We start from the raw sequence: 22,238 nt of genomic DNA, 5'->3' as shown, positions 1-22,238 counted from the left end.
TGGAGTCCAGGCCTCAGGCCCTCCTCCCTCAGACCCAGGAGTCCAGACCCCAGCCCCTCCTCCCTCAGACCCAGGAGTCCAGGCCCCAGCTCCTCCTCCCTCAGACCCAGGAGTCCAGGCCACTCAACAATGTTGTGTTTAATTTGGAGTGCAGCTGTGCTGGGGGCCAGCGCTCAGCCTACAGCACTGAGAAATCCATCTCTTGTCCACTTGGAAACCCAGGCATCTGGTTTCTGAATTCCTCTGTCCACCTCTCCTAGGCCTTTCTCCCCCAGCCCTGGAGACAGACATAGGACAGCAAAGACACTTGGACACATGGAGGGGTGGACACACTTGCTTTACTCGAACCATCTGGGTGCTGACCAGGCCCTGGTAAGGAGAAACCCTAAACCCCAGCTAGCCTGCCTGGGGACAAGGGGGCAGAATTCAAGGGCCTGAGATTCAGGGTCAAATCCTAGGCTGGGCTTAGAGTCTCAGAAGTGGAATTTGGAACTCTGAGAGAACAATCTAGAATTCTAGGAATGGACCATAGAATCCCAGAAATGGAATTTGAAATTCTAGCAACACCCCTGGGGTGGGGGTGACGGGTACTGAGTGGGAATGATGAGGATAAAGTGGAGGGCGCCAGCGGCAGGCTCAGAATGGTATCAGCGGGTTCTAATTCTACAACCTGACTTTGGAAGCTGGAGATAAGGGGCGTCCAGGGGTCAGGTCAGACTCCGGTTTTGGAGTCTGACTCACTGTTGGGCGGGGGCAAAGCCCCCTGGGGCAGAGCCAGAACCTTGGAGAGTGAACCTGGAGGTGCAGAGGGCAGCTGGCAGGGCTCAGAGTGTGGGGTCCCACCCTGCAGAGGCTCGGTCAGGTCCTCAGGGGCAGGGCTGCGGGCTTCAAGAGGCTGGGCCAGGACTTCAAGGGGCAGAGTTCTGGGTTCCACAGCTGGGTCAGTGCTGCCCAGAGCCAATTCCGGGGACTTGCAAAAACGTGCGAAGGTCTGTGAGGGCCTGGCCCCAGCCGGTGGAGAGAATCCAGCTGCCTGAGCCAGCTCCCCAACCCGGGTGTCGAAGCCCTGCAGCTGCTCCCGCCGCACATCCACCAGGTACCTGCAGATGGGAAGTGCCGTGTCAGGAACCCAGATTCTGCCCCCCAGCCAGGACAGGCCCCACCCTCCACCCCACTGGCTCACCGGGCTAATTCTACAATCAGGTTCCCTCCCGGTGCCACACAGGCTCCAAGCTCAGGGCTGAGAAGATGGACCATCCTGCAGAGACGACAGAGGACAGGCCGAGATTCAGCTCCAAATCCAGGGGAGGATGGGGCTCTGGGAGCCCAGACGCTGAGGGAGGAGGGGCTGGGGCTGGACTCCTGGGTCTGAGGGAGGAGGAGATGGGGGGCTGAGGGAGGAGGGGCTGGGGCCTGGACTCCTGGGTCTGAGGGAAGAGGGGCTGAGGGGCTGAGGGAGGAGGGCCTGGGGCCTGGACTCCTGGGTCTGAGGGAGGAGGGCTGGGGGGCCTGGACTCCTGGGTCTGAGGGAGGAGGGCCTGGGGCCTGGACTCCTGGGTCTGAGGGAAGAGGGGCTGAGGGGCTGAGGGAGGAGGGGCTGGGGCCTGGACTCCTGGGTCTGAGGGAGGAGGGCTGGGGGGCCTGGACTCCTGGGTCTGAGGGAGGAGGGCCTGGGGCCTGGACTCCTGGGTCTGAGGGAGGAGGGCTGGGGGGCCTGGACTCCTGGGTCTGAGGGAGGAGGGGCTGGGGCCTGGACTCCTGGGTCTGAGGGAAGAGGGGCTGAGGGGCTGAGGGAGGAGGGGCTGGGGCCTGGACTCCTGGGTCTGAGGGAGGAGGGTCTGAGGATCTGAAGGAGGTGGGGCTGGGGCCTGGACTCCTGGGTCTGAGGGAGGAGGGAGGAAGGGGGGGCTGGGTCCTGGACTCCTGGGTCTGACGGAGGAGGGAATGGGGCTTGGGCTGCCTCCGCACTTACCCACAGGCCACATAGAGAAGCTGGAACCGGCCGTTGTAGCAGCTCTTGTGGTGGAGAGTCTGAGCAGAATCGAGGGGCAGGAAGTGGATGGTGAAAGATTCCGGGGTGGGGGCTACCGGGGAAGATGATAGAGGGGTCACCTCTTGCAGGTACTGCTATGAGGGCAAAAGCCAGAGACATACATAGAGCTGGGCAGAGCTGGGCAGGCACTCAGGGCTGGGAGATAACACTCCTTGTCCTCCTAAAGCTTTTAAAAAAATCTTTCCTCTGAGGTGGATTTTTAGAAAATTCTGGGAAGGTGAGCCCAGCAGGCAGAGACCCACTGTACAGATCAGGCAACTGAGACTCTAGAGAGGGAAAGAGAGTGGGTGGCCAGGGCCACATGAGACATACCCTGCCCGACAGACCCTCAGGGAGGGCCAGGTGGGAGGATGGCTGGAAGGAGGCCCAGACAGGATCTGGGGTCTGGGATGGTGTCCAAGGGGGACCTGGGACCCAGAACCCGGAGAGAATATTCTCGGATAGCATAGACCTCTGCAGACAAGATTAGAATTCTACTACTGGAATTAGGAATCCTAAGCGTGCTCAGGATTTAGGAAAGGGAGGGAAAGAGGAGAGAGAAAAAGAGATGGAATATCAAGAAGAAGCTGACACTGGCCCACGCATTCCAAATCATGTCAGTCCACGTTCCAATGTGAAATGCCTGGAGGCTGCAGTCCCTGGCCTACCTCGAGTCCCTGGCTCACCTGCAGTCCCTGGCTCACCTGCAGTCCCTGGCCTACCTGGAGTCCCTGGCCTACCTGGAGTCCCTGGCTCACCTGCAGTCCCTGGCCTACCTGGAGTCCCTGGCCTACCTGGAGTCCCTGGCTCACCTGGAGTCCCTGGCCTACCTCGAGTCCCTGGCTCACCTGCAGTCCCTGGCTCACCTGCAGTCCTTGGCCTACCTGCAGTCCCTGGCTCACCTATTGTCCTGGCTTACCTGGAGTCCCTGGCCTACCTGGAGTCCCTGGCCTACCTGTTGTCCTGGCTTACCTGGAGTCCCTGGCTTACCTGCAGTCCCTGGTCAACCTGTTGTCCTGGCCTACCTGGAGTCGCTGGCTCCAGGCTTCCCTTGGCATGCTGCTGCTCCTCTGGGTTCCCCAAGGTGGCTCTAGCGCGACCCCAGGCGGCCACCTCGTGGAGCATTTCTGTCACATTGTGTTGAGTGATCTCACCCGCCGTCTAGGGATAGAAGGGGAGTGGACAGACGTTGGGGCCAGGATGGCGGTGGGGGGCTTAGAACGCAGGAAGTCTTGGTCCAGGTCCAGAACTCCGGGAGCTGCTTGGAGGATGTGAAGTGGGGCGGGACCTATCCCGCGGGTATGGAGCCTGGAGCTGGGGGCGGAATCTGATGTGGGGGGGCCTGGTGTGGGGGCGGGCCTTTCACACCCACCCACCCCCGCCCCACCACTACCCCCAGTCCCAGCCTCACCGCGCACCTTGACTGGCTGTCCGTTGCTGGTCCGCAGGAGGCTCTCGTCGTCCGCTTCGATGCCGAAGGCCACAAAGGGCCCCGTGGCGATGTCCCCCCAGTACCCGCGCGCTGCCACACGCTCCCCGCGCTGGAAAAGGAGGGAGAGAGGAAGCAGGTGAGGTCGATGTTGCGGACCCTGACTCCTAGGTCTCCGAGAAGCAGCAGCGGGCCCGGTCAGGCAGTGGACACGCACGTAGCTCAGGAGGCGACCAGACGCCAGAGTCCGGTTGGGCACGTGATAGGCGCTGGAGTCCCTGAGTTCAAAGGCGACGCCTGTGTCCCGCCAGCGTCGGAACTCCTGGGTGTGAATGACCTGGGCCTGGGGTGGGGGCAGGAAGAAGGAAGCCCTCAATGAAACGAGCATGGAGGGACCCTACACCTTCCTCCCTCAGACCCTGAGTCCAAGCCCAGCCCCTCCTCCCTCAGACCCAGGAGTCCAGGTCCCAGCCCCTCCTCCCTCAGACCCAGGAGTCCAGGCCCCAGCCCCTCCTCCCTCAGACCCAGGAGTCCAGGCCCCAGCTCCACCTCCCTCAGACCCAGGAGTACAGGCCCCAGCGCCTCCTCCCTCAGATCCAGGAGTCCAGGTCCCAGCCCCTCCTCCCTCAGACCCAGGAGTCTAGGTCCCAGCCCCTCCTCCCTCAGACCCAGGAGTCCAGACCCCAGCGCCTCCTCCCTCAGACCCAGGAGTCCAGACCCCAGCGCCTCCTCCCTCAGACCCAGGAGTCCAGACCCCAGCGCCTCCTCCCTCAGACCCAGGAGTCCAGACCCCCAGCCCCTCCTCCCTCAGACCCAGGAGTCCAGACCCCAGCTCCTCCTCCCTCAGACCCAGGAGTCCAGGGCCCAGCCCCTCTTCCCTCCTCCTGGGCCCCTCACCCCGCGATCGTGCAGCTTCATGCGTAGGTCCCAGTCGCTGACACCGCGCCGGGCGTCGTAGCGGGAGCCCAGGTAGTGGCGCAGCCGTGAGTCCCAGAAGCAGCTCATGGGGAAGGCCTCGGGCCCCTTCTCGCCGCCAGCCCAGAAGCGGAACACAGCCTCCAGGGCGTCCCGCTCACGGAACTGCGGGATCAGGCACGCGCAAGGAGAGAGCGAGGCAAAGAGGGATGCAGGGAAAGCAGCTTCTAGTTGACCCTTTCTTCCATCCCAGGACGGAGGAACAATTCTCCCGTTTCCTGGATGAAAAAACTGAGGCTCCTAAAGCAGAAGCCACCTCCTGCCCCCAGGCCAAATCTCACAGTGGGAGTCGCGGAGCTGGGATTCGAACCCCCGAGTCCACCGCCTGCTCCATCAACGCACGTCCTTTGGACTGCGCACTTCCATTCTTCCCGCGGCCACCCGATCCCAGGCAGTGACCGGGCGGAGGTCGGGCGGCCGCACCTTGAGGGCACGGAGGCTGAGCCAGGGCAGCTGCTCCTCCAGGCGGTCGGGCTCGGGAACCAGGTGGGCCAGCAGGTCTGCCTGGGCGCGCACGAAGGCGGCCACCGGTGGGCGCAGCAGCGCGTTCCCCCACACCTCCAGGAAGGTCTCGCTCCGCTCTAGGGAGAGGAGGACATGATTGGGGGAATGTGCGGAAGAGACCAGAAATTAGACCCTTCGTGTGTTATTATGTCATAGTCATATAATGAAAACAATGAACCCCGGAACACTCCCCACGCACCCTAAAAACTACAGGAAGAACAAGACAGGGCGTGGTGGCAGGTGCCTGCAATCCCAGCTAGGGAGGCTGAGGTAGGAGAATCCTTTGAACCGGGAGGCAGAGATTGCAGTGAGCCGAGATGGCATGCCAGCCTTGGCGACAAAGGGAGACTACGTCAAAAAAAAAAAAAAAAAAAAAGCACCTAGAAGAGTGAATTAGAGTTGCAGTTTGCACACTGACCACAGACAGGATACTTGGGGAAAAAAGAACAGTAAAAAGTAACATAAACTGTAATATATGGTGTAAGCACGTGCACTGTATTACATACAGGCAATCTAGAGATGATCTGTGGTGTAAGCACGTGCACTGTATTACATACAGGCAATCTAGAGATGATCTGTGGTGTAAGCACGTGCACTGTATTACATACAGGTAATCTAGAGGTGATCTGTGGTGTATGGGAGGATGTGTACAGGCTATTTGTGAGTACATCTTTTTTTTTTTTTTTTTGAACAGCGTCTCGCTCTGTTGCCCAGGCTAAGTGCAGCTGCTCCATCAGAGTTCACTGTAGCCTCGACCACCTGGGTTCAAGGTGTGGGCAACCCCCTCATCAGGGCACCGAGCCAGGAGAGCTAAGCAGATCCCCGGCACAATTAGTACCTGAGAGTATCCTAGTTTATAGTGTTATTACTCAGTTATTTCCTTTATATAATCCTTTATATATAAGCATGTATTAGTTTACAGTCGGAACAATTAGTGCCTGAAGAATATCTTACTACTCAGTTCTTTCCAAGTATATATATATAATTATATCTTAGTTCATAGTCAGAGGAATGTCTAGAGCAGACACAGTGTAGAGCATGAATTAAGGAATAAACCTCTCTCTCTCTCTCTCTCTCTCTCTCTCTCTATCTATATATATATAAAAAATCATATCTTGCTTATAGTCAGAGGAATGTCTAGAGCAGACACAGTGTAGAGCATGAATTAAGGAATAAACAGCTCTAGGCCGGGCGCGGTGGCTCACGCCTGTAATCCCAGCACTTTGGGAGGCCGAGGCGGGTGGATCACGAGGTCAAGGGATCGAGACCATCCTGGTCAACAAGGTGAAACCCCGTCTCTACTAAAAATACAAAAAAATTAGCTGGGCATGGTGGTGCGCGCCTGTAATCCCAGCTACTCGGGAGGCTGAGGCAGGAGAATTGCTTGAACCCAGGAGGCGGAGGTTGCGGTGAGCCGAGATCGCGCCATTGCACTCCAGTCTGGGTAACAATAGCGAAACTCCGCCTCAAAAAAAAAAAAAAAAAAGGAATAAACAGCCATATATATATATATAAATCATATCTTGCTTATAGTCAGAGGAATGTCCACAGCAGACACAGTGCAGAGCATGATTTAGGGAAAAACAGTAATACCAGGACAAGAATCTATGGCTCAGGCAGTAGAGCCCCTACCTGAAAGGGCACGCGCTCCATGGCAGGCTTACAGCAAGAGTCACTTCTCCTGAAAAGGAGTTGCAGTACCTTGCGTCCAGTTCTGGAAAGCTGGCCTCAAGTTGGCAAGCCCGGGAGCATCTGAGGGCTTAAACCACCACCCCCCACGCGCCGGTATAATCGCTCCTAGGTGGCTGTATACCTTGTCAGCCCTGTTGCTATGTACCGATTCAAAGCATCCTCCTATAGAAATTACTGGAAGCTGCCGGCAGGTGGCAGTAGACCTCGGACCTCTTTAGCTACTGTGCTGACTCAAAGCATCCTCCTATAGAATTCCTTGGAAGTAGCCTGACCCTACCTAAAAGATGGTGCACACTGCACCCTCTTCACTGCGCATGGCCCACCTCCTAGCCTCGGTGACCTAATGGGGGTGGACCCGTTGTTTATTGCTCACGTGATTGTCGTGACCCTATCACTATCCTTAAGATGGCCTCACTCACTACACCATTTTATAAGGGACTTGAGTGTCCTCAGATCTTGGTATCTGCAGGGGTCCTGGAACCAGTCCCAGTGACACTGAGGGACAGCTGTATATACCTCTAGTTGTACAAAATATATACACATAGACATGTAGTTTCGTGTTAGTTGTTTAAGAACTTTATAGAAGAGAACTATATGCCTTTAGTGAGATAGATCAGTTTCGTTCTCATTATTTAAGAACTATGAACAATCTGTACTGTGCAATGTACTCTGGATGCCCTGTGTTATTAATGTCCAAATCTCATGTTGAATTGCAATCCTCAGTGTTGGAAGTGGGGCCTGGTGGGAGGTGATTGGATTATGGGGGCAGATCTCCCCCTTGCTGTTCTCATGAGAGTGAGTGAGTTCCCACAAAATCTGGTTGTTTAAAACTGTGTGGCACTGCCCCATTGTGTCTCTTGCTCCTTCTGCCACCATGTAAGAGGTGACTGCTCCCCTTCGCCTTCTGCCACGGTTGCAAGTCTCCTGAGGCCTTCCCCAGCCATGCTCCCTGTACAGACTGTGGAACTGTGAGTCAATTAAACCTCTTTTCTTGGGGTCAGGCGCGATGGCTCATGCCTGTAATCCCAGCACTTTGGGAGGCCAAGGTGGGCAGATCGCCTGAGGTCAGGAGCTCGAGACCAGCCTGGCCAACATGGTGAAACCCCGGCTATACTAAATACAAAAATTAGCCAGGCATGGTGGCACATGCCTGTAATCCCAGGTACTTGAGAGACTGAGGCAGCAGAATTACTTGAATCCACCACCCAGGTTCAAGCAATTCTTGTGCTTCATCCTCCCAAGTAGCTAGGACTACAGACTCATGCCACCACCCCTGGCTAATTTTTGTATTTTTTTTTTTTTTTTTTTTTTTTGAGACGGAGTTTCGCTCTCGTTACCCAGGCTGGAGTGCAATGGCGCAATCTCAGCTCACCGCAACCTCCGCCTCCTGGGTTCAGGCAATTCTCCTGCCTCAGCCTCCTGAGTAGCTGGGATTACAGGCATGCGCCACCAGGCCCAGCTAATTTTTTGTATTTTTAAGTAGAGACGGGGTTTCACCATGTTGACCAGGATGGTCTCGATCTCTTGACCTCGTGATCCACCCGCCTTGGCCTCCCAAAGTGCTGGGATTACAGGCGTGAGCCACCGCGCCCGGCCCTAATTTTTTATTTTTGATAGAGACAGGGTTTCATTATGTTGGCCAAGCTGGGCTCGAACTCCTGACCTCAAGTGATGCCCCCTGCCTCAGCCTCCCAAAGTGCTGGGATTACAGGTGTGAACCACAGCACCACCGCACCTAGCCTCTCCTGGAATTTTTTTTTTTTAGACGCAGTCTTGCTCTGTCACCCAGGCTGGAGTACAGTGGCATGATCTCAGCTCACTGCAACCTCTACCTCTCGGGTTCAAACAACTGTCCTGCAACCTCCACCTCTCAGGTTCAAACAATTGTCCTGCTTCAGCCTTTGAGTAGCTGGGATTACAGGCATGTGCCACCACGCCCGGCTAATTTTTTTGTATCTTAGTAGAGACGGTTTCACCGTGTTGCCCAGACTGATCTCAAACTCCTGAGCTCAGGCAATCTGCCCATCTCAGTCTCCCAAAGTGCTGGGATTATAGACGTCAGCCACTGCGACTGGCCAAACTGGAATTTTCTAAGTGGCTGTTAGATGTAGTATATTTAGCCCCATTTTACAGGTGGGAGAAGCTGAGGCTCTAAAATGGCAAATTATATCATAGGGGACAATGATTAATAAATATATTTGAATTTTTTTTTTTAGACGGTGTTTCACTCTTGCTGCCCAGGCTGGAGTGCAATGGCACAATCTCCTCTCCCCACAACCTCCGCCTCCCAGGAAAATAACCAAATTTTTTAATTGTACCATCAAAATGCCAGAATTCTTCTAGGGAGGGGGAGGAGACCGGCGGTTGGAATGCCTGGGTCCTAGCAACTGACCTTGCAGGCCCATCTTCTCAGGATCCTCCAAGGCTAGGCTGAAGATCAGCATGTGTCGGGCCACAGCTTCCAGATTATTCTCCAGCACAAAGAACTAGAAGGATGGACAGGGCAGAATAATTCTGAGACCTGCTTGCCTGGGCCCTAGCAGACCCAGGAGAGTGGGCCCTCAGCCCTCTCCTTCCACATTCCCAGGAGTTCTGTACACCAGCCTCTTTCTTCAAACATAGGAGTCTGGGTCCCCAGAGCTCTCTTCCCTTCCATTCCTCAGAAGACCTGATCCTTGCGCTCTTCCCCGCCTACAGAACCCAGGAGTTACAAAGCCCAGTCCCTTCCTTCCCCAGGATGTATGGGTTCTCCCAGCTTCCACCTCTCTCAGATCTAGGAGTCTCCAGCTCCTTCATTCCTGGACCTGAGGTTTTAGAATTCCAATCCCCTCCTCCCTCAAGGACTCGGGAATCTGGGGTCTCATCTTCATCCCAGCTCACGTTGAACCTCCTGCGAGGCCAGAGCTTCGCTCGGGACAGGGTCCGCAGCAGGTGGCGCCCATCCACAGAGCCCAGCAGCAGCACATCTAGCTCGGGGACGCTGTGCACCATATCGGCCTGGGAGTCTGGGTCCACAGGAGGACCTGGCAAGATGATAGCAGGGTGGGGCACCATGGTGGTCGCCAGAGTGTCCCCCGTAGCAGCCCCTACAACAATGGACTACAAATCCCAGCAGGCGACGCGCCCGTGGCCTAGGTTCTAAGGGGAGTTGATTCGTCTGAGCATTCTGGAATTCGTAGTCTGCAGACAGGACCTCGGCCCTGCCCCTGGAGGCGCGCCCTCCACCGTTGGAGCCTTAGAGAACGTTAGCGCCCCCCCTGCCACCGACGCTGGGACTACGAGCTCTGAAAGGCTGCCTGCGCAGGCTGGGAAGGCAGGCGGTGTATCAGACCGTGCGTGCTGGGACTCACTTTCAGCCTGCAGGTCCAGCGCCGGGGACAGGCCCCACCATGACACCGAGCCGAAGCCCATGCCGGAGCCGGCAGGTGTGGTCATCACCCTGCGGAAAAGACATCCTGGGAATCCCACACATTGCCCGCCCCGCTCCCCTCTCACCGCCCCTCACTTCGCTCCCCTTTGCCTCCACATGATACCCTACCCACACCTTTATCCTCCAAATATCCTGACGCTCCTTCCCCTCTGCTCAGTGCAGCACTGTGGGCCCGCGACCCTCCACAACCGCTGGCCAGAGTCCCCGCCCTTTTCGATCAATCGACCAATGGGTGCATGTGGGCTGGCAACTGACCAACGAGAGTTAGCGAGGTCCGCCCGCTACAAACTTTTGGCCAATGGGACCACTGAAGACCAGGCTTCCCCACCCCTAGTAATAGAGGCCAGGTGGACGCGGTTGTCATGACAACGGCACTGGCGGGGGCGGGAAGGAGCGGGGCTGGAAGAGGTTGGGGCGGAGTCAGGGTCAGTCCAAATTTCTGGAATGGGCGAGGCCTGGGCTGATTCAAATTTAGAGAGAACGAAGCTTAGTCTTATTTCTGTTTTTAACTTTTTCTTTTTTCCATCTCCCTTTGCTCGTGCATAACTGAACTTTTATCAATCCAAATAAAGTGAGGTGTCTGGACTTTAGACTGCAGACCTCTGAGCCCCCTCCCCGCCCCAGCCCAGCATGGGTTCTACCACACAGAGCTGCCCACTGAGGTGCAGGTTACTACAAATTCAGGACTCTTGTGAGCTGGTTATTAGCACAAGCAGTAATAATTTAAACTTACAGCTAGATCCTTTTGTAGTTTCTAAGCGAGATGATTGGGTGTTCACGCGCATGTGTGAGATGCGCCTTCCTCAAACCTTGCTACGACATAGGCACATGACCCTTCTGACATGAACAAAAAAAAATTACAGGTGAATTCCGTAATCGTACAGTTAAATGCACTGCATTAAAATAAGGGTAAGTCGGCCGGGCGCGGTGGCTCACGCCTGTAATCCCAGCACTTTGGGAGGTCGAGGTGGGCAGATCACTTGATGTTAGGAGTTGGTGACTAGCCCAGCCCCGTCTGTACTTTTAAAAAAAAAAAACAAGAAAATTAGCAGTGAGCCGAGAATGCGCCATTGCACTCCAGCCTGGGCGGCTGAGCGAGACTCCGTCTTAAAAAAAATAAAAATAAAAATAAATAAATTTTAAAAAAAAGGAGAAGAAAAGAAAAGAAAAAGAAAACCAGTACTCCATCTAGCTCCCCATTTCTCTTTCCTCAGTCCCTGGCAACCACGAATCCACTTTCTGTCTCTATGAATGTGTCAGTTCAGGAGATTTCTCATGCATGGAACTCTGCAGTAGGCAGCTTTTTGTGTCTGGCTTCCTCCACTTGGCATAATACTCTCAGGACTCATCCATGCTGAAGCGCGAATCAGTGCTTCTGTTTTTATGACCAAATAATATTCCACTGTTTTTCCCCCTAACCTTTGCAAGCTTCATTCCTTCTTGTCATCCAAGTTATGGCCCAGGTCGAACCTCCTCAGGAGGGCTGCCCCGATCACCCTCCCTAAATTATCTCAGCCCTTTTACGTTTTTGTCCCAGTGTGGACTGCCATTTGTAATAGTTTTATTCTTCCTATAACTCTGCTTTCTTGTTGAGATAGGGACCCAAGGACCCCACTGTCATCATCTAAATCAATCCCAGAATTTAGAGACAGGCTTTCTGGCTATGTGCTTCTAAGGATTTTTTTTTTTTTTTTTTTTTTTTTTTTGAGACTGAGTTTTGCTCTTGTTGCCCAGGCTGGAGTGCAGTGGCACGATCTCAACTCACTGCAACCTCCACATCCTGGGTTCAAGTGGTTCTCCTACCTCAGCCTCCCTAGTAGCTGGGATTACAGCTGCCCGCCACTATGCCTGGATACTTTTCATATTTTTCGTAAAGACAGGTTTCAGCATGTTGGCCAGGCTGGTCTCAAACTCCTGACCTCAGGTAATCTGCCTGCCTTGGTCTCCCAAAGTGCTGGGATTACAGGCGTGAGCCACCACACCTGGCCCTGAATTCTCTAAAGCATAGTTTGGACTCATTTGTCAACAGGGAATAAAGATCATGTCTATTTCATGAGTTTGCTGTGAGGTTTATTATTGGCAGTAATAGTAGTAATATAAAGAGCTGTCTTCATAAAGACATGCTCTATACCAACACACACACACACATACGAAAAGTTACTGAATTCCTTTTAAGAAAAATTTAAAATCTCATGGACATTATCATCTGTGTAGCTATTCTAATTTCACTTTTCCCATTGGCTACCAGGAAGCTTAGGAGCAAGTTTGTTTCCTGCTTTCTTTTTTGGTATGTGGGGGCACTTTTTTGCCTCATTCTCCACTTAATCTGCTGCTCAGAGAGTTCTCTTGCCAAATTTTTTCTTTTTCTTTTTCTTTTTTTTTTGAGACAGAGTGTCACTCTGTCATCCAGGCTGGAGTGCAGTGGCGAAATCTCAGCTAACTACAAACTCCACCTCTCGGGTTCAAGTGATTCTCCTGCCTCAGCCTCCAGAGTAGCCGGGATTACAGGTGTGTGCCATCATGCCTGGCCAATTTTGTATTTTTAGTAGAGATGGGATTTCACTATGTTGGCCAGCCTGGTCTTGAACTCCTGACCTCGTGATCTGCCCACATCGGCTTCCCAAAGTGCTGGGATTACAGGCATGAGCCACCATGCCCGGCCCTCTTGCCAAATCTTACAGGTCTTTGTTCGCCACCCAAAATCCTGTATGGGATGAGATGAGGTATAAGCCAATGGAACAATCATCTTTGCTAGAAACAGACTAGAAGCCAGCATTCCTCGAAAGAACAGTGAAGTCCGATGCAGTGGCTCGTGCCTATAGTCCCAGCTACTCAAGGAGGATCCTCAGGAGTTTGAAACCAGTCTGGGAAACATAGTGAGACCCCATCTCTACAGAAATGTAAAAATAAAAACTTAGCCAGGCATGGTTGCATGCACCTGTGGTCCCAGCTACTCAGGAGTCTGGGGCAGGAGGATCCCTTAAGTCTAGGAGGTTGAGGCTGCAGTGAGCTGTGATTGGACCACTGCACTCCAGCCTAGGGACAGAGTGAAAACGCCTGTCAAAAAAGAAGAAAGTAAAGAAAGAAGGAAAGAAGAAAGGAAAGGAAGGGAAGGGAAGGAAGGGGAGGGGAGGGGAGGGGAAGGGAGGGGAGAGGAGGGGAGGGGAGGGGAAGGGAAAGGGAAGGGAAGGGAAGGTGAGGGAGGAAGGGAGGGAGGGAGGGAAGGAGGGAAAGGAAAGAGAGAGAAAAGAAGGAGGAGGAAGAAAGGAAAAGAAAGCAAGAAGAGAGAAAAAAAAAAGAAAAGAGAAAGAGGTGAAGTTGAAACCACTGGCTTTCCTTGCTGAACTTGGTCCTCTCTCGCAGCCTCCGGAGATTTTATTCCCTGGCTCTGTGCATGTCCTGTTTCCTTGATGACAGTAAGTAGCTTAGGGTGCAGGTCTGTGTTTGCATCTATTCTGGGGCCCCAGCATTCAACAGAAGACCTCGGGGAATATGGAATGGAAGACACAAAGGGAGGGAGGGATGCAGAAATGGGTATGAAATTCGGTATGAGTCATGGGTGAGCAAGCGAGTGGATAAATTCATGGACCAGCAAAGGAACTCTCGCCGACTCCTCAGAGCCGCCATGTGGCAGGAATTATTATCATCCCAACATTCTCCAGAGGAAGAAACTCAGGCTCAGAGTGGTGAGTGAGGAATGAACGGGTGAGAGTGTGAGGAGTCCCCGGGCCAGGCCAGGCTCTCTCAGCGGCTCAGGACGAACAGCGCTCACGCCGCCCTGCGCCTCCCATTCCTGGAAACGAGGTTTCCTCTCGGGCCCCAGCCCTTGCCCACCCCCTTCAAAGAGCAGGGGCCCAGGCCACCGGAGCTGCTGAATATTTATTTGGCCCCAGGAGCCAGGAGCAGTGCAGGGACGGGCTGTGTTGGAAGAGAGAGGAGAGCAGACTAGGTTGGCCGATTGTCAAAGCGGGGGGCAGGACCCGGGGGCAGGGGAAACCAGGCTGCCTTTCCTTCCCAGGGGTCGCTGGGGCATCTGGGTGTGTGGGTGTGGGAGAGTGTGCTGGAAAGTTGTCGTGATTGGCATCGTTGTGGGTGAGAGGCAGGAATGGATCGGATGGCTGGGGTGGGGGTGGGGGGAGGGTAGCGGTCAGAGGAGGCTTCAGGGTGGGCCTGGCTTTGGCCGGTCTCGGGAGTCTGGGGTCAGGGGCTGGAGTCCAGGCTTGGCCAGGGGCTTGGGGTAGGAGTCAGGGCGCAGGCAGCAGCCTCACTCTGTCCGGGGGCCGCAGCGAGTGCCACTGGGCAATGGGCCGCCGCGGATTGGCCAGCATGTCCGCCCAGTGTCTCAGGCCAGCCCCGCCGGCGGCCGCCCCCACGGCCACCCTCCCGATGGCCTCGTTCTTGCCCAGCTTGTCGTAGTCCAGCACGGTCAGCTCCACCTGCACCTTCTGGGGTGAGCGCGGGAGGAAGAGGGGAGAGGAGCGTGAGGGAAGGAGGCCCCGAAAGGAGGGTGTTTCATGGCTGAGGGTACCTCTGGCTGCCACCCGAGGGCTCGGGGCCCAGGAGCTCGAGACGGGGTGAGGGGGGGAGTGGGAGGTGGGAGGGACGGAGCCTGCGGTGAGGAGGAGGCTTTAGCGCCTTTCTTCCTGCGCAGCCAGATTTCTAAGGAAATGAACCCTCGGGACTCCGTTGCGGAGGGGGTGTTCGGCGCCCCCTGGGGGAGCAGCCTCCTAAGAGCGGCAAAGCTGCAGAAGTTTCACAGGGGCCTGGCTAGAGCAGGCTCGTCCCTGAAGGACTGAAGGGAGGTCTCCTTTTCTTAGAACCACATTCTTGTGGAGGGCGGGGCATCCTGGTCCCGCTTGCAGGGGCGCATTCTGGTCCTGCTTAGGTGTGGGGCATCCTGGTCCCGCGTGGGGGGCGAGCATCCTGGTCCTGCTTAGGGTTGGGGCATCCTGGTCCCGCTTAGGGGTGGGGCATTCTGGTCCTGCTTAGGTGTGGGGCATCCTGGTCCCGCGTGGGGGGCGAGCATCCTGGTCCTACTTAGGGTTGGGGCATCCTGGTCCCCCTTAGGGGCGGGGCATTCTGGTCTTGCTTAGGTGTGGGGCATCCTGGTCCCGCGTGGGGGGCGAGCATCCTGGTCCTGCCTGGGGTGCAGGGAATTCTGGTCCTGCTTAGGGGCGGGGCATCTGGTCCCGCGTGGGGGGTGGGGCATCTGGTCCCGCATGGCGGGGGGCGGGGGGCATCCTGGTCCTGCTTGGGGTTGGGGCACGCTGGTCTCGTCTCGGGGGCAGGACATCCCGGTCCTGCTTAGAGCAGATAGGATGCCCACACCCAATTATAAGGAGACCCTTCCTGGAGTGGATGGGGCTTCCTGGTCCTCCTAGGAGGAAACAGACTGAGAACAAACAGAACCTGAGACTTCCCCTCACCTGGTTTCTAGGGGGATGCTAAAAAATCTCTCTCTCTCCCTCTAGCAACGGCGATTACTAAGGGTCTGGGCCCTTGGAAAAGGGCAGGTCTGAGCTCACCTGGACTTGGTCACAGGGCACCTCAAAGCTGAAAGCCTCGTTGTAATAGGGGTTCAGAGTGTTCTTCTTGATGGTGGTTTTCTTCTTCCGCACCTTTTTGCCGCCCTGCAGCAGGTGGACCTTGACGTACGGATCTGGGGAGGGGAAGAGGAGTCTTATGGCCCCCACTGCTGAGTTATTGGACCAACATACAAACACCACCTACACCCTTCAGGTCTCCCTAGCCGTGGTCCAGAATCCATGCCTTCCACGGCAGCCTGGGCCTCCCTCTCCCCGAAGAAACCCTCCGGGCTCAGAAACTGTCGGAACGAGAACCCACCCCACGCCACCCCCACGCACGCCACTCCCTCGCTTCCCACACACCTGACAGTCCTCCCACGTCCATCTTCTTCAGGTTTTTAGCCTCCAGGACGATAACGGTGAGCTTCCCAGCCGTAGGGACATAGCGGAGGGAAAAGCAGATGTCCCCAAGCTTCTCCTGCTGAAAGGAGGAGAGGGACGCATCACCAGAGCCCCGGCTCCACATCCATCCCCACTCCATCTTTCTTTCCTCCCCACACTTTGGAATGGAATGGTCCACACTTAAGGACCCAGTGTGCGATCCAAGGAGTGGAAGAGGTTTCAGTCCACGCCGCCTTCAGGGTCTGGAAGGCTGTGATCTGATTGGCTCAGGGAGTTGTGGGCGGGGCGGGCCTAGGGCGTGGCTTGGAGCGTGGCCGCTCACGCTCACCTGCTCCCGCGGAGCCGCCTGCAGTTCCCGCCAGGCCTGCACCGGCCGCCCCAGGTCCACGGAGCTCATGGGGACCCGCACTTCCCCGATGGCGTCGTTGCGAGAGAAGCGGTCGAAGTCGTACACCGCCATGACCAGCACCCTGCCTCCCAGCTCCACATAGGGGACCTGGAGGGCACAGAGAATGCGCAGTGGAGAGCAGGAAGTCAGAGACAGAGTGGGGCGCAGCACATCCAGGTGGACGGCACACAGTCCAAGCGAACAGTGGGGGGAACTCAAATGCAGAAGTCCAGGGATCCGTGGGGAAAAAAATCACGGGTCGGTGGAACCCAGATGGTACCGCCAAAGGACCAGGCTACAGCCCGGGCGTCAGTAGTGCCCATTGTCCAGTGGAATAGCCCCAGAGCTGGTAGCTGCCACCTGAGCTGTGGCCGCCTCCAGGAAAAGCGGAAGCGGTAGGTCCCCAGGGTTCCAGGGACTGCGCGTAGGCTATGGAGCACGGGGCCTGAGGGCAGGAGCTCACCTTGAAGGCGAAGGTCTCCCCAAAGTGAGGGTTCAGTGTCTGCCGATGCACCTTGGTCTCGTACCGCCTCCGCTTGTCCGGCAGCAGGTAGACCAGCACGTAGGGGTCCGAGGAGCCACCCAGATCCAAGGCTGCCAATCCCTCTGCTTGCAGAATGCCCACCAGCAGCTGCAGCACCCAGGCACAGTGGGGGAGGTGGGCAACAGTCTTAGCCTGGCTTCCATGGTTCCTTTCAGAAGGGGCTGGAACCCCCAGGACCCTCCCTCCAAAGCATCCCCTTCCTCCACACCCACCTGGCCACTCTGGAAGTCATAATCCAAGGAGTACTGCAGCCGTCCTAGCTCATGCTTGTCTGCCACCTGCTGCCCTGGCCCAGATGGTGCTGGCTCCAGCTCCTCCACTTCTGGCTGCACCTTAGAGAGCCAGGGGTAAGAGTAGGTGAAGTCTTCCCCTGACAGCAGTATCCTTCAGGCTCAGAAGCCAAGGGAGGCTCACAGGTCCCTTGGGCTATACGTGAGTGCTCACGAGCTAAGCAGTCAGTATTTGACTAGTGATGTCTGCCACAGGCAAGAAATGGACATAGTAACACAGATGCAGTATGCTTGTGAAAGTTTGATTAGTGATGTCTGCTATGGGCAGGGACTAGACATGTGTTTGTCATGCTTAGATTAAAATAAGTGCGGATAGTGTCTCATTGCCCACAGGAATTATGTAGATTTTATTTCACATGCTAATGGATGTATTGGGATGGTAGTCCAACTGCCATGTTTGCTAGTGATCTTAGCACAGCAAAATATGGAGGAGAAATGGAATATTTACTGTGTACTTGTCGTTCTAAAGTAGAATCAAAAAGCAGGTGTCTCCTTAACCTAGGCCAGCAATTCTTAAAATTCAGTGTGAATCTGAATTCCCCTGAGTCCTGTGGCAAAATGCCTGAGGTCCCCTCTTCAGGGATTCTGACTCAATAGGTCAGGTGCTAGCTCCAGAATCTGCATTTCAACAAGTACTCTGTGTGACTCTGATGCAAATGGTCTTTGAACATCACTGGTTTAAGGGATAGGGATGGGGCTGGACACCAGGGCCCTAAATGGCATCCTTTATGGATACTAATTGTAACAGCTCCTTACTGAGAAGGAAAGGGAAATACCAAGTTAATGACCACAAACTTGAGGCTCAGAGAGGGACAGTGAATTCTCCAAGGTCACAAAATGGGAAATGGTCCTTCTTGGTTGGAAACCTAGGGCTGTCTGGCTCCCAGGTAACCGTAGCACTCTGCACTGAGAGACTTAATGTTCAGACCCTGCAGTGACCACTTTCCATTCCCATGGCCTCGTCCAGTGCAAATCTCTTTCATCCTCTCCAGGCTGCTGCTGCACTGACCTCCTCCCTGGATTCCTCGCCCCAGATCTGTCCAATACAGGGATTCCAGAGGAGTCATTCTAACACCATCTGACCCTGTTCCTCATGCTCAAAACATATTTGTAGCTTTCATCACCCTCATGATGTGGATACTGCTGAGTCCTACAGACACTACACTCCAGAGTGAAGCTATTGTGAAAAATGACTCTTTGGTCTCCAAATAAGCCTCAGAATCCGGATACGGGGCTTCAGCACATGCACCTCCTCAGACTAGAATGTCCTTCTCTCTGCTCTGTTAGCTCTGTCCTTTGGGTCTCAGTGCAGAAGTCACCTCCACCATGAAGCCTCTTCTCTCTGACCCTCTGTTTAAATTTTTTTCTTACTGTAAGTATGTTCCATTTTCTGAAAGAAATCAGCACATCTCAAAGTATTCTGGCACAAAGCTGTTTTTTAGCTTTCAGAGCCATTTATTTATTTACTTATTTATTTATCGGAGACAGAATCTCACTCTGTCACTCAGGCTGGAGTGCAGTGGTACAATCTCAGCTCACTGCAGCCTCCACCTCCCCATTTCAAGTGATTCTTGTGCCTCAGCCTCCCAAGTAGCTGGAGGCGTGTGCCACCATGCCCAGCTAATTTTTTGTATTTTTAGTAGAGACAGGGTTTCACCATGTTTCCCAGGCTAGTCTCGAACTCTTGAGCTCAGGCAATCTGTCCGCCTCAGCCTCCCAAAGTGCTAGGATTACAGGCCTGAGCCACGGCACCCGGCCCAGAGCTAAATATTTATTTTTCTATAGGTTTCTATACAGTGAGATGCTTTTTCTGCACTCCTATAAGTCCCTGTAGTATGGCACATGTTATCCTGTGTGGTGAGTGTCTGTGTCAGTGCCTGACTCTCCCACCAGACTAGGAAGTTCTTGTGAACAGCAACTAGATCTGTTCCATCTCCAGGTCCCCAGAGTCCAGTTGAGGGCTAGACACACAGGGAGGATGAGTCAATAAGGTGGGTTCCTATAGGAGGGAAGGGAGCAGAGACTGGGACCAGCTGGGCCAATGAGAGGAGCAGGTTGTGGGAAGGGGCCAGGTTGAGGGGCTGGGCTGGGCCACACCTTGTCTATGTAACTCTGGCCCAGCCCCTTCACTTCCTGAAGGTGGACCTGGGCTTGGGCCTGGCTCTTCTTGCCCGTCCGCCTCTGACAGCGCTTCCGATAGAGACAGAAACAGCAGCTGAAGAAGAGGAGGCCTGAGACCAGCACGATGGTGGCCAGGGCCCAGGGAGGCACTGCAGAGGGGTGGAGGAGAAAACACACACTAACTCCTGGGCTGTGCGAGGGCTGATTCAATCCTGATTACACGTGGAAGCTGGAATGCTGGCCTCCTTTTCCCTCCAGCTATTTTCATTCCATTTCTTCCGGTGTTTTTCTTCCACCTAATCTGGCCCATAGAGAGATTCGATGCCCTAACCCAGACTGACACCATCTGATTTGCTTCCTTGTTAGTTCTGCCTTTGCTTACCGCCCCCTGGCCCCCCCAATTTCTGCTCAACTCCTTATGCTTTTAGAAGAAGCCCTGCTCCTCATCAGGCCTCAGTTTCCTTATCTGTAAAAGAAGGGCTAGGTGGACCTTCGAATTCTAAGATCCCATTCCATCCAACATCCCTTGATCTGGTTTCGATTTTTGTTGCAAATCCGTTCCTTCCTTTCCCCGATTTCGTTCGCATTCCAGTCCAGGATAACGACCCTGAATCCCAGCCGGATTTTCCAGCCCGCCTGCACGAGAACACCCGTCCGAATCCCGCCCCTCATAATCCTGGCCGGGCTTTCTCTCTGCTCAGCCCCCGGGTCTTGCTCACCTGGGCCGTGGCTGATGCGACTGGAGTCTGGAGGAGTGTCGGGCGATGGAGGCCCCGGCGTTGGGGGCTCCGGGAACATGGTGGCCGAGTCCTAGAGTCTTTTCTGCAGAGGCACTCAAGCACCCTAGTCCCCCATTCCCACCCCAGACGTCCCTTGAGGCCCACGCACAACAAAGAACTCCAACTCCCATGAGGTCCCTGCGCGAACGGCCGCACAGAAACCGGCCAGCCACCGCGAGTCATGCTGGGAGTTGTAGTTGCAGCCTCCCCACGCTTGAGAGGGGGTGTTCAGGACCCAGTTCCATCCCAAAGGGATACCCGCTTCCTCCACGCCTCCACAGGCAGCCCGCTGACTTCTGCCTCTTCCTCGCCCCTCCGCAGGGCCTGAACCGGAAGCGGGTGAAGGCAGGCGTGGGAACCAGCGGACCGCATTGCCCAGAGCAACAACCTGGCTCCTCTCGGGCGGGGTGGGAGCAAAGCTGGTTGCCCGGGCAACGGTCTGTTGCCAGGACAACGGGCGGGGCTGACGCACAGACGCGGAGTCCCGGTGGGGCAGGCTCGCTCCCGGCCCCACCGGTGCCTGGGAACCTCCAATACCCTAAATGGGATCCTGAGGTCCCGCGATGTGGGGAGGGGGCAGCCTGCGGTCCGAGGGCCCACAGCCGGTTCCTCCCTCCGCACCTGGTCCTGGGAACTGAGAGGCAGGTTCCCTCTTCCCTCTCCCCCTTTTTGCTAGAGGGCGGGTCGGGGGCTGCCCGGCGCCTGTGCTGGGCCCCCTCATCCTTCTTGGCCTGTTGGTTTCTCCACGCATCCGCGCTGTCTTCACACCTGTTCTCGTGACCGCCTCGGTCTCCACACTGTCTTGTCCCCAAATAGGCGTCGTCCCTGTGTCTGCCTCCCCATCCCGCCTGTGTTTCTGTCCTATCGCCTGGCCTGTCCCCAGGGTCTCTCTTCCTCCCCTCCGCCTGCGCCCCCCTCCCCGCCCTCCGCTCTTTGTCTTCTCCACACCCGTCTCCAGTCCCTAAATCCCAGTCTCCCCGCTTCAGGCTCGAGCCCTCCCTCCCACTGCCTCTGTCGGTCCTCCCAGTGCCCCAGCCCCCACTCCCACACACATATCCTCTAGGAATGCGGATGCGGATGGGCTGAGGCGGGGGTCCCAGCAGCTCCTACCTGCTCGGCGGCTGGAAGGGACACTCCCGGGAGACGCCGAGGCGCCAGCCCCGCCCGGACCCCGCCCCCCGCACGTGGGCGGTGGCGCTGTCCCGGGTGCTGATCGCGGAGCTCGGCGGGGCGGAGGAGCCACGGAGCGGAGCCGGATCCCGTGCGCGCGTGTGTGCCCGTGTGCGTGTGCGGGCGTGTGTGGTGTGTATTGTGTGTGTGACCGTATTTGGTCTCCTGTAGGCAGAAAGCGCCGCCCTGCCCCTCCTCTCGCCCCCACCCGGGAACCTCGATGGAGCCCACAGATGTTTATCCTGGTGCCTTAGAATTTTCTGCCTTCTGGTCCAGTCGTTGGCCGTCCACACCACTTCACTACTCCCGCCCCAATACGCACGACACACACCCTATATAGCCCAAAGAACTGCATGCCAGGATAACCGGTCCTAAGACCCAGGAGACCCCAGACCCCCACTGGAGACCCAGACTCTGTGGGTATCAGCATCAAAGTCCCCAACTATCAGCCCCCAGACAATGCTAAGTTCCCCTAATGCCAGTCCCAGGAGGCGGCCGGGGCAGTGGCTCACACCTGTACCCCCAGCACTTTGGCAGGCCGAAGGAGGAGGAATGCTTGAGCCCAGGAGCTGGCAACTATCCTGGGCACATAGGAAAATCTCATCTCTATGAAAATGAGCCAGGCGTGGTGGCACACGCCTGTGAACCCAGCTACTCTAGCGGCCGTGGGAAGATGACCTGGGGCCGGGAGGTCAAGGCTGCAGTGAGCCATTGCACTCCAGTCTGGACAACAGTGAAAGAAAAGAAAAGAAAAGAAAAAGGGAGGGAGGGAGGAAGGAAGGAAGGAAGGAAGGAAAGAATGAGGGAGAGAAAGCCCAGAAGGCAAGTCCCCAAGCACCTAGCTTCAGCGAGCCCTATCCATACTTCCCAGACCCCGGACACAGATGATTGGACGCTGCCTTCTCTGAGAGACTCAACCACCGAATCCTACATTTTTTCATGGGCAAGTGTGTGGGT

General features: G+C 55.7%; 2 protein-coding genes and 1 non-coding gene across 6 annotated transcripts; 1 reads left to right on the top strand and 2 right to left on the bottom strand.

Moving 5' to 3' along the window:
* Positions 1-323: 323 nt before the first annotated feature.
* Positions 324-10,071, bottom strand: DNAAF3 (dynein axonemal assembly factor 3). Of its 3 annotated transcripts, none has more exons than XM_064380817.1 (11): positions 9,983-10,071; positions 9,513-9,718; positions 9,025-9,118; positions 4,860-5,017; positions 4,359-4,541; positions 3,679-3,804; positions 3,451-3,573; positions 3,058-3,193; positions 1,973-2,084; positions 1,184-1,258; positions 324-1,100 (listed from the first exon to the last, which is right to left on the bottom strand). In XM_064380817.1, exons 1-11 carry the CDS (start codon positions 10,065-10,067, stop codon positions 713-715), a joined length of 1,686 nt encoding a protein of 561 aa, XP_064236887.1. In that variant the 5' UTR covers positions 10,068-10,071; the 3' UTR covers positions 324-712. The 3 variants fall into 3 exon arrangements, with proteins under 3 accessions (XP_064236887.1, XP_064236888.1, XP_064236889.1); XM_064380818.1 differs by having other exon boundaries at positions 9,513-9,655; XM_064380819.1 differs by lacking the exon at positions 9,983-10,071 and having other exon boundaries at positions 9,437-9,588.
* A 730-nt stretch (positions 10,072-10,801) lies between these two features.
* Positions 10,802-10,905, top strand: LOC135276883 (small nucleolar RNA U13). The gene has a single exon (XR_010344437.1). It is a non-coding gene; the product is annotated as a small nucleolar RNA U13 (small nucleolar RNA).
* Positions 10,906-13,922: 3,017 nt separating this feature from the next.
* Positions 13,923-21,281, bottom strand: SYT5 (synaptotagmin 5). 2 transcript variants are annotated; one of them, XM_012465256.2, is made up of 9 exons: positions 21,222-21,281; positions 20,052-20,175; positions 19,309-19,481; positions 17,134-17,253; positions 16,841-17,008; positions 16,318-16,485; positions 15,951-16,068; positions 15,588-15,721; positions 13,923-14,507 (listed from the first exon to the last, which is right to left on the bottom strand). In XM_012465256.2, exons 2-9 carry the CDS (start codon positions 20,128-20,130, stop codon positions 14,307-14,309), a joined length of 1,161 nt encoding a protein of 386 aa, XP_012320679.2. In that variant the 5' UTR covers positions 20,131-20,175; positions 21,222-21,281; the 3' UTR covers positions 13,923-14,306. The 2 variants fall into 2 exon arrangements, with proteins under 2 accessions (XP_012320679.2, XP_012320681.1); XM_012465258.2 differs by lacking the exons at positions 19,309-19,481; positions 21,222-21,281 and having other exon boundaries at positions 20,052-20,496.
* Positions 21,282-22,238: the final 957 nt, after the last annotated feature.

Source organism: Aotus nancymaae, unplaced genomic scaffold (assembly GCF_030222135.1).
Source record: "Aotus nancymaae isolate 86718 unplaced genomic scaffold, 86718_ANA_hifiasm-v0.15.2.pri h1tg000028l, whole genome shotgun sequence".
NCBI classification, from domain to species: Eukaryota; Metazoa; Chordata; class Mammalia; order Primates; family Aotidae; genus Aotus; species Aotus nancymaae.
The sequence above is the reverse complement of the archived record's forward strand: the minus strand, read 5'-3'. Positions and strand labels throughout refer to the sequence as shown.